A 15,163-nucleotide genomic window follows, 5' to 3' on the forward strand; every position below is an offset into this window, starting at 1 on the left:
TTGACCATTTGAACACTGCGTATCGTCTTAGAAGGAGAAATTACATTTGTATTTCTTGTTTAATTTTTAACTTTTGAATCTAGGTGTTCTCCATTTTTTTTAATCTCCCAACAGGCAGGTTAAAAAGCATAGGGTTTAAAAATGAAAACTGAGACTTGCATGTTATGTCATAAGTCTGTGAGTTAGTTTTTTGGGAAATGAAATGATGTGACAGTCCCCAAAATACCACAAGAGTTAACCACCGTGTGTACCTAATATATTTCTGTCTACGTTACCTGTCTGAGCTGGGTGAACACTGTATTGATTAGAGGTCTATTACTATAGTACAGCAACAAAACTCCTTGTGAGATAGTCTACCTTCTAGCAGCCCTTGTAGATAGGATTGTTATCTTCCTCTGCTATTGTTTCCTTTGCTATTTTGAGGGTATGTTTTAGTATTAACATTTGTCCTGGTTCATAACCCAGAATCTCCATTGGTGTCAAGGCCATATTTTAATAAATACGTATGTACACACAAGTACATATAATCCTCCCACTGAATAGATCATAAATCTCAGTGGTATTACTTCAGGTGGTATAGGTGGAATTCATCTGAGTTTGTCACTCATTTCCTTATACTCAGTGCTCAGAAATTGACATTTTTAAATATGATTCATTTTATCCTGAAGAAAACATCCAAAATATGTCAGATGAATCACCATAGAAGTGTCTGGTTCTTTCCAGAGTACAGAAGGATCCAAGGCTGAATACTCAGATGTAGATAGCCATTGTAGATGACTAAAGGCAAGTGGCATGAATCCCAATTTCAGCATATTTAATTTAACCTTAATGTATCTACCCCAGAACTCAAAAGTTAAATGCCTGGCCTACAGAATCAGAAAATACATCAAGCAGCACATGTGGGTACAGTCAGGATGCGAGCAGTGTTGTTTATCTAAGTCTCATGTACTTTCTGTGCGTGAAAGTCACATAATGGTACGTGGCTTTGTCTCCTTGAAAGCGAAAAGTCTGTTATTGCAGTTTCTAGGATACATTCCTCTGGCCATACCCCAAATATATCCCTGATCCTCCTATTTTACCCCCACACCCCACCATCCTCTGTCCCAGCTGCCACGTACCCAGTACCCCACGCCCAGTACGTACATCTGCTCTCTCTCTGGTCTTATGCAGAGCCCTACAGCCGGCTTTTCCCCTTGCCCTACACATGCTCCTATAGCCTGTCTTCGCCATCGCACAGGCGGTCTCCTCTGACCTTGCAGCCCATCTACCCTTTCGCACTGCGCAGCCGGCTTCCCTTGTGGTCCATAGCTGCGTGACATACTGCTTCCTATTAGCACAGTCACACAGCTACAGGCGCAGCTGTTCAGCCACTAATCTGCAAACCCCAGTAGATTGGAAATTTCAAAATTGCTATTTCTCCTCCTCTGCATCGCCACTGCCCTCTTCTAAGAAATGAATTCATTTACATTTTCAAAAACTTATTTTCCTGTCATTCCTGTTGGTACATTTCCCGGTAAGAACTGTAGAACAAAATCAGTGTGCGATAATCTCACCTTTGTTCATTAAACAGAACCTATGTTTTTTGAGGAGTCCATGTGTTTTGGGGTCTGAACTGACACACTGTGCTAGGACGCATCACATTTTGTAGCATCAATCAGTTTCTGTGTAGTAATCTGTTTGATAGAATGGATGCAGCAGAACACAGTGTGTCACATTGTGAGACATCATCTCCAGAATACATTTCAAAACTGTTTTCAGCTACCACTCTTCCTTTCCTGACCTACTTTAATAAGCAAAGTTATTTATTTTTCAACAAAATTTGTAATTAATGTTTTCCATTGAATGATGTAATGCTTTTTTGATAATAGTGGGGAACTACCATGTGAGAACAATAACACAATACTACAAATAGTTGTAGGCAGTGAATTACCGTTAGGTAGCTGACCTCTCTTTTTAATTGGTAATGAGTTGACAGCTGATCTCTACTGACTGACGAGGATGGAACTAGAGAAATGAGAGGTGAAAGAAACCCAGTAGATCATGTACGCCATCTCTCTGCCAATGCTGAGAACCAAAATGACTTGTCAGAGTTGGAAATGCAAATGGCTGGGTTCGGGCAGCAATGTCCCTGTGCTGAAGATATCCTTTGGGAGACAAAGTGATTTGAAACATAACACTTCAGGTTTCATCTGATATGACATTAGATTTTCTTATTACACAGGAGCTTGCAGAACTGACAGTTCTGCTCATTGAACTAGACCTGAAAATAAAAAAGACCTTCTATTTCATCATCAGTGATGAAGAATTTATGGATGAAATTCTGCCATAAATTACATGTCTAATACCACTATTAGCTCCACAGAGACCTGAAGTTGAGCAGCCCTCTCCCTCTTGTGCCTCTATTTAGTCCTCTAAGAGCATGCCCCTGGTGAAGCTATTCTTCCATGGATTTTTCCATTGAGTAGCTTTTTGAAATCCCCAAAATGATGAAGAGAGGCTCCACCTTCAGCGACAAGGATGAATGGGTGGTTTTAGACAGTTTAGGTTGGAAATGGGGGGATTTAGTAGGTAATTCCTATTCCTTCAGCAGCACTACCTACAAGCTTTCTCTTTAACAGCCAGACTTCCCCTCTGTCCTTTCCAGATCATTGTGAAACCATCTCAAAAGCATTTTCTGATATCCAGGAAACCTTGGGAGAGGAGACAGATATAAATAAGGTGAAAGATTTCCCCTCTGTCTGAAGAAGTAAGGATCTGGTTTAATATTCATGACTGGAACAATCCTATCCTTGTACAATTTATAAAATGCTCATATATGACATAATTTGGTACATAGTACATGCATAACTCCTCTTGGCATACTAAACCCTTTTTTTTAAGGAAATATCTTCCGGGTTATGAAACAGGTAGACGGTGAAAAGTTTTGCATTTATGCTTTTGTCTGAAAGAACTATCAGGCTTGCTCCTAGAATAACTGACAAAGCAATCCAAATAACTGTTTTGATCAAACTATCAGCCATGCCTACTGAGAATGATAGGACAAAAAAAGAAAGATTCTGGCTCTGTGACAGCTAGGCTTTCAAACGGGAATTTAGTCAGATTGACTTCAAATTGGATGAATCAATTGTTAAAAGATTTCTGAGAGATTTAGTAATTTAAAGAAAAATAAAAAGACTTAACAATTACTGTTAAAAGATTTAACAGGGGTAAGGTACTGTGAAAAAAAAAATCCAACCAAAACCCTCTTAGGTTTAAAATGTCAGGCTTCAAGGTTTGTATTTAGGTATATAAATGAATGACCTGTTTTTCAAAAATACTGGCCAGTTGTGACTTTCAGTGATGTTAATAGAAATTCTGGAAGCCCAGAAGTTTTTAGAATCAGGTAATTTATGCAGGTACCTCATTTTAGGCACAAGTACGATAAAGGTCAGATCCCTGTTTTCTAAGCCAGGTGAATGAAGTGCAATGAAGGTCTCATCAGATAACACGCAAATATACTGAAATGGAGTTCTGTTTTAAAGATATTGAGTAAGTTTTATACTTGGAAATGTGAATAACACATTTGTTACTGTCTTTTAATTCCACAGGCCATGTAGCCTAATAGAAGTGTGCATTTTAGTAGAGTTAGTTCACTGTTAATAAATTAAGTGCTGCCTGTAGACTTCAATATAGTTACTGTAAGGGGTATGACTATTTGAAAAAAATGAACAGGTATTTAGTTCATTCTCTCTTGACATGTATTGGTTAAATTAAATGGGTAAATGAAAAAGAAAATATTTGTTTGGAAAATATTGGTAAGTAAGGCTAATTTTTGCTTCCTTTGAACCGAGTTTTCATGTGTAACCTGTGTTGAGCTTTTACCTGAGGGCAGTGAATTCCTTATTTTTACTACTTCGTCTTCCTTAGCTTAGGATTTCTTCTCTTTGGTGACACTTAACAGACCTTTTACTCATTGCACGTTAAATGGTAACACTGCATAGCCGAACTTCCACCATTTTTTTTCTAAATGTTGCAGTCTTTCACTGGAAATAAAAATTAGATAATTTCTTGTGTACAAGAGAGAAAAGAAACCCACTGGCCTTCAGTTGCGTACTGTATATCGATGGTGCACAGCAGTAAAAAGTGTTATATGAAGAAGCAGAAGGGAATGATCAGGCCTGACAACCCACGTATCTCACTGTGGGTTACTAGTCATGCCATGAGGAGCTTTTTCTGCATGTCTTACATCTCACAAAGCACTTCACTTGTCTTGTGCTATGGGTTAGATTTGTTGTTACATCAGTTTTCAGACTGCTGATAATTCTGTCTTCTCCTGAAGCAGTAAAACTTTCTCAGCTATCACAGGAGCAATGAATCTGATGTCTTCACACTGTAGCATTCATTTTACTGTGGTCTTTCTGGAGCATACAAACTCCAACATCAAAGTTAAACTTGGGCATTCAATGAATTTTTAAATAGAAGAACATAGCAGCTGTAGGTTACATCAGTCTGTCTCCATGTTACGAGTTTTCAAATGGTGTCTGTCATCCTACTTTTCATTACTTTGCTTTAGAGAGGTGGAGTTGTGACTGTGGGTGACATACTCCTCTCACATCCAAAATTTAGGAGGCATTTAAATAACTCTCTTATTCGATGCTGAACATTTTTCTTCACCCCTCTTTATTTAGATGAAAGCAGTCTTTTTCACATAGGCCTGGCTCTAAGTTTTATGACCCTTCATCGCCTCCAAAATTTTGTTTAAAATGAATCTGGCAACTATGCTAAACGTTATATGTACGTGCCATGCACAGCTAACACTCTGGAAAGTGAGCAGTGCTTTTATGTTTCTTTGGCGCCCATCTTGCAACTCTTACGATATATAATATGACTTATATGCCACTTTTGGAAATAATAACTGCTGAGTTATTTTTATTACTGTTTTACAGACTTCTCGTATTGCCTCTGTTATCTGTCTGAAATTTCCAGCCCCTCAGTGATCTAGCTACTGCATCGACAGCTGAGGGAGTGTTTGGTGTAGCCAAAGGAGAAAAAATTGCCACAGTGGTGTGATGGAAAGTGTAGGAAAAGGAGTCTAAGAGAAAACAGAAAGGGGAAAGGAGTCATTCAAGAAGTTGCTGATTTGCTTTAGGAAGTTCCTTCCTCACCCCATCACTGCTTAGCCCTTTTCTTCCTCCTCTCCCCATGTACACATCATGTTTGTGCTGGTAGGAGATGGAGGAGGCTCATGGTAATTGGTTAATCAGCTATTTTCAATTCAATTCCTGGCTGTGCTTACCATGGAAAATTAACAGTCCTTGTGTATAAATATGACCCCTGCTCCTGGATTAATTTGATTATGTGAGAATCTCAGTTTTCATTTAAAAATAATAACTTTCTGGCTGCTCTGATAAAACAAGTTTGGATATGTAGTCTAAATATTCCCTAATGGTTTAAAAATCAAAAGATAAATATGAAGAACGTATGAATCTCTTACTAATAAAAAATAAATGTTCTCAAATCTTTACTATGATTACTATGATTGCTTGAGATTGAATATTTGGAGACCAGAAAATTTCTGATTTTCACTCAATGCTGGATCAGCATTCTCTGAAAGGCAAATCTTTTTAAGCAGCTTCATTTGTGTCCGCAGATAGAGAACTCATGTTCATTAATGACTGTGGATATCTTAACCTAGAGTTCCTCTCAGATATCTTCAGTTATGCAAAATGCCTTCTGTAGACTTTCTGCACTGCTGGTTTCATTCTTGGTATAACTTTCATTTCATCTGCACTACTGTGAGAGAGGATTTTGCCTATGAGTGACTGGCTGCTCTGCATTAGACCAGTGCTTTAATTTTGCATATTTAAGAAAGAAGCACAAACTTCAGCCTTTAATAATTGCAAGTTTGATTCTGTTAAAGGTCTGATAAGTGCTATAAATTTTGTGGCAATGACTTTATTAGGAATCTAACTTAATGGCAGTGAGTTTATTTAACTGAGCTTTAAATTTCCTCTGGGCTTATAGCAGAACAGTAAATCTGCTTAGAACCTAAGTCAGGCTCATTTGAAAGGAAATATTTTTTACAAAACTTTCTCATTTGAACATCTTTCGTTGTTAAATTTATCTATTACAAGTGTGATTCCATTGACATACATGCAACTCTGAAGATAAATGAGGTGTCTACTAATAAATTAAAATGTGCCAGGGAACAGGTCCAGGCACTGGAACTTGATTGTCCACACTGGTAAATTGCTAGGATAGAATCTAACATGATTTCAGCTAGGCTAATTAACACTCCTTCAAATAGTTTCTAGATATGACTTGTTTATTTTTATAGTTTACTAGTATAGATAATAGCCTAATCTGTGTGTGGACAGAACTTTAGTTGAAGTTAGTGAATCTTTAGCAAAGGGCAATTGTAGGACTATGTTAGAAACTATTGAGTGATAGGCTACAAAGACTGAATAATGCCGAAGAAATACTGAGGACCTGTTTAGCAGCTTATGATTATCTTTCCATATATTATGCTGTTTCACAGATACAGAGGACCTGTGAAGGATTATTTCTATAAAAATCCAGAGAAGCTAGGGAGAGCGGGCCAGGCACTGCACCTGTCTACAGCAGACTTTGCCTGAAGCTAAAGTTGAATGTCAAGACCTCCAGGATATGTGTTGCTTTCAGCACATACCGGTTCTGTTCAGCAGGGAGCAAAGTACATTGCGGATATCTCTCAGGCTTAGTTTGAAAATGGTAGAGAGTTTCTGCAGTTGAGGATGAAGCAGCATTCGGCAGTTTTGAGAAGAAGTCCCCCATTGTTTGGTTGTGAATTTACATTAATGAAAATGCTGACAGCTTGAATATCAATGAAACAGAAATAAAAATTTATTCCTTACCAATTGGCTTTCTGTTGAAACCCTGAGGATCAAGAAGATCAAGAAAATGACATAAAGATATCCATATCCTCCCAATTCTACTTTTCCAAGTGCCAGAATACTGTTGTAGTCCACTGAGGGATTAACCCTGTAAATATTGACAGTATTAGGGTGAATTGTGTTGTTTTCACCACTAGGAAGCTGAAGTTAACTTCTCATAGCCAGTTCAGTGTTCACTGATAATCTTTCTATGTCTTTGTAACAACAGGTTTTATCTTACTTATTGTAAGCCCTTGTCTCTGGAATGATGATGAGCTTGGAAAAGTAATTTATTCTTTCTGTTGGCCAGTTACAGGGAAAGTCCTTCTAACTTTTTTCTAACTCCATGGGGCCAAAGTATTTCTGATTTTTTGGAGCTACTCAATCCAATTTGTAGGTGAGAATTAAAGCTTATGTTTCCACAAGAAAAACTGTTCAGTAAAAAGCCCCAAACTGCAATGTTCTTTGAACAGTGTACTTGTTGAGAGGCTCTTTATACTTACATGTTGGTACTTTCTTCCTAAGGTTGAATGTATGTTTTGTGAAAGTCCTTTTATTTTTTTTTTTTTTACTATTTAGTGCATCTAGGCAGGGGACAGGGAATACTAGAAAAATTGTAAAACAAAGTATGAATGACAAGAAAATGAATTATTTTATCTGGCTAGCATCTTTGAAACAAAAGTATGAAGGCATTGGAAGGCAACTTGAGAACTCTGGAAATATTACTTTCATTCAAGCCCATCTCACCTCTAAAAGTTTAATTTTAATTTTAATATATTGAAAGCCTCACCATTTGAAATGATAACTACTTCATACATCATATATGTCATTCATTCTTTAAATGAAGGCAGCTATCAGGAATAGGGCAGGGTTAGTTTATTTGATCTTGCATGATGTTTCATAATTTTTCTGACTGTTCGCTCATCTCAGATGGCTGTAGATCATGTTAGTAATACAAGCTATAGCTAACGAGGTTGAAACCTTGTATGACGCTGGTCATATTACTCCCACTCTGGAACCTCCAAACAATTTCCTTCCTAAAGCCCCTCTCTTGGCTTGCATGGCCCAGGGCATTCAATCTTCCTAAATGCAAACAATTGACTTCATGGCACCTCTTGTTCCAATTGCATATAACCCTGGTTTTCCCTTCTCATTGACTGTTGATAAATGTTTGATGCCAGCTGGGATTAGCACTGTGCTATGCCTCCCTGCTAATGAGAAATACTGCTTTCAGAGAATTCGCAAGGCAATCCCATGTTCTTAATTTGACATGTTTTATTCCTCACCAGGTTCCATACTACAGGAAGTAAAATAATGTACCTGCTGAGAAAAGTCTCTTGGCTTTGTCCCTGGAAAATATTTTGTGAAGAGAAACCTGTATTTTGAGTTCAGGCGATTTTATTTCTTTTCACCGTTGTTGACAATGAATCTTAGTAGATTCATGAAATGGATGTGGGGATGCCAGTGAAAAGGATTGGGAATATTCTGTTGTGGATCTGTACATTTTATTTTATTTGGAGGTTGGAAATCTCGCTTCCAGGTTATAAATACAACCCTTCCAGGTTAGATATACAACCCTGATCATACAGTAGTGATAAGCCTATATTATCACAAGGAGTAGAATTTTCTTTATGCTGAGGAAAGTACATTGGGATGAAAGAGAAGTACACTAGCATGTGAAGAATATATTATTTAGTTTGGAAACTGAGCAGTTTCTAGACCCTGGGAGCCATCTTGTCACAAAGGGAGTAAAGCCAGGCTTCTACTACTTTATTGCACAGAAAATATCCCTGTGAGCACTAGCAATGCCAGAATATTGCACTTTCCTGTACTCTTTGTATTCCTTAAGAATGAAAGTCTCAGAATTCATTTGGTTTTTACACAAATTCTTTGTATAGGTGTTCTGTCTTATGTCCTCCTGTATACTTGTGCAAAGATATATAACTTAGGCTAGAAATGGACCATTTAACTAAAGTAAACCTCAAATGGACCAACTTTTCAGCTTCCATGAAAACAGTGGATGTGGTTTTGCTAATTTAGTGTCATGCCTCAAGTTCTCTAAGAAAAACTGAAGAAATTTATCCACAGCATAGAGGAAGTGTCCTGTGTGAAGAACATCTCCATTGCAGAGACCTGGTGGGACCTGGAAGGCGCTGGGGCTGTTAACTCCAAGTCACTGAGAACAATTGCACAATGCTTTTTGTTTTGTGCTTTGTGCTCCTCTCCCCTTCTTGAGTAAGCGTTGGTTAATGGAAGAGCCATTACACTTGATCTGTTACAGTGGTTTCCAGTGGCAGCAGTAATTTAATAGTGTTAAAACAGTCCAAGGTGTGACAGGTGTAAAGGACAAACTCTGTATGGTCTGTCATGGATGGACGTGGCATTAGAGTATGTTGGATAAATATTCATTTTAGCAAAGAGGTTGCTGGTTGTGGTGGGTGTAAATGTCCAGGTTTCGGTGGCGGGAGGGTTGCGGGGGCGGCCTCTGTGAGGAACAGGGAGGGGCTGCCCCGTGCCAGTCACAACCGGTTCCAGCCGGTTCCAGCCAGTTCCAGCTGGCTTGGGAACAGCCCCACCACAGGACACAGCTGAGTCCGTCAGCGTCGCTGGCGGTGCCTCTGGCAAAATATATGTAAGAAAGGGCAAAATATGGCATGGCAGTGAGGAGTGAGGAAAAAAGTGTGAGAAACAGCTCTGTGAGCCTGAAAGTCGGAGTCGGGAATGGAGTGAAGTTGAACCGGGGAAAAGGGGAAGTGGGGGGAAGGTGGTGTTTTAATTTGTCTTTGTTTCTCACTATCCAAACACATTTTAATTGGCAATAAATTAAATTAATTTTCCCCAGGTTGAGTCTGGTCTGCCTGTGATGGAATTGGTAAGGGATCTCCCTGTATATTACCTCGACCCATGAGCTTTTCCGTCTTGTTTTCTCCCCCTGTCCTGTTGACAAGGGGGAGTGAGAGAGCAGCTGGGTGGGCATCTGACAGCCAGTCAAGGTCAACCCACCACACCAGTGCAGAAAATACGCATAGTTCACGCTTGATCATATAAAAAAGCTTGTGGTTGAGCACCAGTATGTCCTAGCAGCAAAGGAGAATTATGATTTCCCTGCTTTTTCTGCTTGCATGAAGAGGTTGCTTTCAAGAGTATTCCACGTGTGACAGTGATTGCTACGTTATATTGCTCTGTATGTGTGTGTCACGTTGGTATCAGCTGACTTTTCTTAACCACTAAACTGAAACGCATCTCCAGCTTATATCCTGGGACTTGTGGACAGTATTTTTGAAAAATAGACTCAAAGAGTGTAAAGTTCCAGATATTAGTGAATTGTACAGGTCGGCTTTCATAAATCAGACTTCAGGTTTCAACAGAACTATAAGAAAAAACAGTTAGTTTTATGCAAAGCTTATATTCTATTACATTTTGACTTTTTTTTCCCCTTCTAGATAAACATCATGTCAATGGAAACAGAATGGTAGAACCTTTCCCAGAGGGAACACAGATGGCTGTATTTGGTAAGACATCAGTTTTAAAATAAAAGCTCTAAGCTGTATAGTGTTACTGCATGCCAAATTTGTTAATATCAGTCTGCATCCTTAGAGTTTTAGAATCTGGGTTGCTATTGCCATTTTCTAATCACTACATCAGCTAAAGCCACTGATCATTTTTGGAGATGTCCATGCCGCAAAAGAAGTATACTAAAAGTATTTTTCTGAGTTACACAAACAGAAGATTTAAACCCTTATTTTGTTCCATAAAAATTCCCAAACAGTAGATTTTTATGTATGATAATTACTGTAAGATCATTCATTAGTTTAAACAAAATTCTGAAGATGATCCATGATTCTCCAGACCTTAAGTCCTGCAAGGAACTCAAACTGTTGGGATCTACTGTACTTCCAGAGTTGTTACCATTAACATGCCCCAAACCACACCTGCTGTTTTGTACTTTACTTCATGAATAGTCCCATAGACTTCCTGTTGGGTGCCAAGAGAGCTGGAAAGGTGGCCAGTTGTAAAAGAGAAGATGTTTAATTTCATTGTATCTATGCTATTTTCTGTGAAAATCTCATTCTTTGAGCCCTTTTGTAAAACTTGACAAAAGTGTTTCTCTGGAGAAATTAATTACTTCTGGAAGAAAGAAACATCCTAAACCAGATCAGAATCACCAGTTTTTTACCAAGATCTGGACTTTGCCCAAATGCAGGAATTGTCAGAGCTGTCTTTTCAGAATGTGCTAATCTTAGGGCAAGCCTATGGAATTTACTAGAGAAGAAAAAAGTGGATTTCTATGACAATTATTCTTAAAACTTATTGTTACGGAGAATCAAAACTAACCCTGTTTTGAACCATAAGACTGGATTGTTTAGAAAGGATATAATTCTCTATTAACTTCTATAGGGTGGTACAAAAGTGCCTTAGGAAATCTATTATATCCTATTAAATGTTTATCTATCTGAGATGTTGAAGTAAATATTAAATTACTACTTGATACATGTGCTATATCATCTAGCCTGATGGAGTTCTAAATCATAATAAGTGCAGGTCAGGTATGTAAAGCAGTCATCACTATTTTTGACCTGGGCCTGTTCTAATAACATACATATATACATTTTGGCAATTGCAAGGCAACGTGTGTAACAACAAACATGTAAAAATGGAGGATGTACCCTGGAAAGCTGTGATTCTGAGAGGCGATGCTAAATAAATGCCCAGTATGATGTAACAAAAAGAATAAATGCAGCCTTCAGACATGAAGTCAGGGGCATAGTGAGTAGGCGTGAGTGGGAAATTTTATACCTGCATGCAGTGTTTCTGAGACAGATACTAAAATACATTTCATATTCTACTGAGCAATTAGACAGAATTTATTAACAACAGCAACAAAAAGGTGAAACACTGAAACAAACTATCAAAGCAACCAAGAGAATCTGCGTATCATCATGTCTTAAGATACAGACTGGGACAGTTAACAGGGTGCCTAACCGGAGGTTTCAGAAGTCAGCTCACCAGGCTGCCTGCTGCCAAACCAGAGGGATGGAGGTCTCCTGTAGTCCTGCGGTGTGGATATCTCAGTAGTCCTAGGGCACCCAGAATGAACCTAGACACTTGTGTCAGGCACCCCATTCACCCCAGATGCTTCCTGAGGTTGTGCATCCATGGAAAACACATTATTGATCTCCATAAAGGCAAAAGTACTGGAAATTATCTTCCCTACATGATACAGTAGATCGTATTAGATAATCTAATCACGCCTACTGATGTTAAAGGTTATGAATCTGTATTTTACAGGAGAAAGTAGCCCATGTCAATATGGCATTTTCTCAGTCATTGAGCTTAGCGATGGTGATCTGGTCTAATTTATAAAAACAAAACGGAGCATAAATATTTCAAAAACCTGAGCAGTGTCTGAAAGTTCTTAGTTAGTAACAGTTTACATAGCTCTCTGGAATAAACTGTTGATCTTAATCTATTTTCAAACACAGCTGTATTCACATCTGAAATGTTTAGCAATCCTATGTGCAATGCAAAGGGCTGTTATTCATGGCCACTAATTTATTACTCCAAAAATTATCTTTTGAATTGAGTATTGCAAAAAAATCATAGTAAGTGTTAACTTTCCTGTTGAGTTAATGTTTCTGTAGTTAGCATAGTTGGAGAGGAGAAATGGTTTGTGGGTGTCACTCTTCAGTTATCATTGTGATCTCTTCAAGTTCTCTTTAGAGTTCCTCTAATCCAGTATTGTCTTTCTGCCAGTATTCCCTTGTCTGTGGATTGTGGGAACATCAAAAAACTCTTGGAGTGTTGGAATGAGAGAATGATAATTTTTTTTGAGCTAATGGAAAATGATTGTATGTTACCTTTTGAGTTTTAAAGTTAAGATGGATGTAGAGATTCTTCTTTGGATTTCTTACAGCAGACAGGGTGAGAGTTCTGGAACAATCTGATATTGATGCAGTCTTCACTGTTTAAATTTTTTTAAAGCTCCTCCTTTATTTCCTGTGTGATGGTCAGATTGGTTTTCCAGTTGTTGTGGTGGGTGTGGATGTGAGTGCTTCTATTGGTTATATCACTGTTGATTGTACACAATTTGTAAAATTTCATAAAAAGTAAACCCCTATCTACAGAATTTCATTGGAATAGCGCAAAAGCTCATTAAACAGCCTACTTTGGATCATTCCTGAGGAACATTGTTATATTCGTATCAAGCCTGGTAACTTTCATGATTTTTAAATTGCCATAGATTTTCCACAACATTATGATTGCAAATGTTGGGCTAGGTGGTGAAAACTCATGCTGCTGCCATCTGTGCTGTGAATAAATGGAAAACCTACATGTTCTTAGGTTTACTATTAAACCTGAAATATAATAGTATACAAACATGACTCTGATAATAATTGTTGTCATTTGTTGGCATTGGCATCCCATTCTGATATGTGGTATAGAAAAACGGAGCTACAGTTCGCTTTTGCTGCCTCCCAATGGGGCAGCGTTTGCTGGCCCGTGTGAACAGGAGTGATAGGAAGCACTCAAAGAAGAAAACGATTATCTGTTAGTAATTCTTCTCCTCTCATTGTTACTCATCCTGTCCATGTATACTCCTGTTAACAGCAAGTTCTTTGTATTTTAGGACTCTGTAAGCTAGGGGGAAGAAATTGAGCTAGTCTGAGCTAGTAGGCTTTCTGACTCCACCTTAGCAAGAGAGGGTTTCTCCCTCCTCTTCTCCAGAAACACCCTTTAATCCTTTAATTGGGATTGCACAGGGACAAGTCTTGAAGAGCAGTAGTTACTAAGAAGTAATCCCTCTTCCTTAAAAAGATCTACAAAAGCTAAAAGATGGTAAATAACCATATGATTTTGTAGATATAGCCTACTTGCAGTGAATTTTCCTACTGCTTGGATAGTTTAGATTCACCACTAAAAATAACAGTATGAAATGTAATGCAGGGTTGTAAACACTAATCCTTTTACCTGCTTGCAAAATGCAGTTAGATTGCATTACATAGCTCCATCTTCTGCAAAACCTCCTTCAAGATGCTCTTACTAATGCTGCGTTATTTACTTTATGGTATGACATCTTGTTTTTATCAAGGTACAGGGGGAATGTACATGGGTCATTGTTTCTGCAGCTTTCCATTTATAACAGAACCTCACAGTTTTCCAAAGACTATTTAAAAGATCTTGAGATTCTCTGGTTGTCTGTTTAGCATCATTCAGCTGCCTAAGATACACCTATTGTTCGTTAGAATAAAGAAATGCGTCCTTGTTTCTACAATGGTAAAAAAGCTAGATTTCAAGGGTGAGGGTGACTCATTATTGGAAATCTTTTAATGCTAACCATCCAGTGACCTTTTAATCCAGTTTCCAGCTAATACTGAAGCACTAAGAGCACAGGAGGTGCACAGGCACTGCTCACAGCCTCACTGGAGACACTGCAGAATGCTGTATCAAAAATCATTGTGCCTCTTGGAGTAAGGAGGAAGATGTATTCCCAAGTTCAGTGACTGAAACAGATGAAACTCTAGACATTATGTGCTTGTGTTATGGATGGTAAAGTAGAAGCCATTCAGTAAATGCCTGTCCAGAAAGTTTTGTTGTAGTTTTTATGGCCATAGATATTTTCAGTTATTTTGCCTGTAGTGACTGATTTTGACCAGAAACCTAACCAGAAGTCAAAACCTGAACATATATTAGGGGGTTGATAATGTTTTGAAAAGAAGCGATTTGAGATCTAAAATCAACTTTTGGTTAGAGGTGTAAAAAATAAAAAGAAATGCTTCAAAGCTGCAGAACGTATGCAACTTTTGATAAATTAACATTTCCATCAGTACCATTGTAATTCTTTGCATATTTTGAGCACATTTAAATGCACTGCTGTATTATGCCTAGAAATATTTCTGGTCAGCATTTCTGAATTTTAAGTACATATTCTTCTTATCAACTGCTGCTATTGCAAGACTCCAGTTTATCCCAGAGCACCTGTATATTCACTGTGCTTTATATGCTACCTTATTTCTCTAAGAGGAAGCATTGTGCATATGGTGCGTTCATAGAAGGGCTCTTATTTACCTTTTGTAAAATCTGGCAATAGTTCAGATTTGTAATTATAACACTTTTTAAATACAGGACTAAATTGTGTTGTATTTGCTTGACATACTGGCTAGTAATGGGATAATTGGATTCTTAATGTAAACAAAATATAGACAGAAGTGGGATGTTAAGTAACTGATAAGATCTAATTACAGACATTTCTGAGTTGGCAGACAGATCCAAGT

The 15,163-nt window shown here is 38.0% G+C and overlaps 1 protein-coding gene across 1 annotated transcript in view; it reads left to right on the plus strand.

Annotated features, from left to right (window-relative positions):
- Nucleotides 1-15,163, plus strand: part of MSRA (methionine sulfoxide reductase A) — a 286,968-nt gene that overhangs the window by 103,454 nt on the left and 168,351 nt on the right. Inside the window, exon 2 of the mRNA XM_075048928.1 lies at nt 10,334-10,402. Within this exon, the coding sequence (XP_074905029.1) occupies nt 10,334-10,402 (69 nt within the window). The remainder of the gene's footprint in view (nt 1-10,333; nt 10,403-15,163) is intronic.

Source organism: Buteo buteo, chromosome 17, assembly GCF_964188355.1.
Source record: "Buteo buteo chromosome 17, bButBut1.hap1.1, whole genome shotgun sequence".
NCBI classification, from domain to species: domain Eukaryota; kingdom Metazoa; phylum Chordata; class Aves; order Accipitriformes; family Accipitridae; genus Buteo; species Buteo buteo.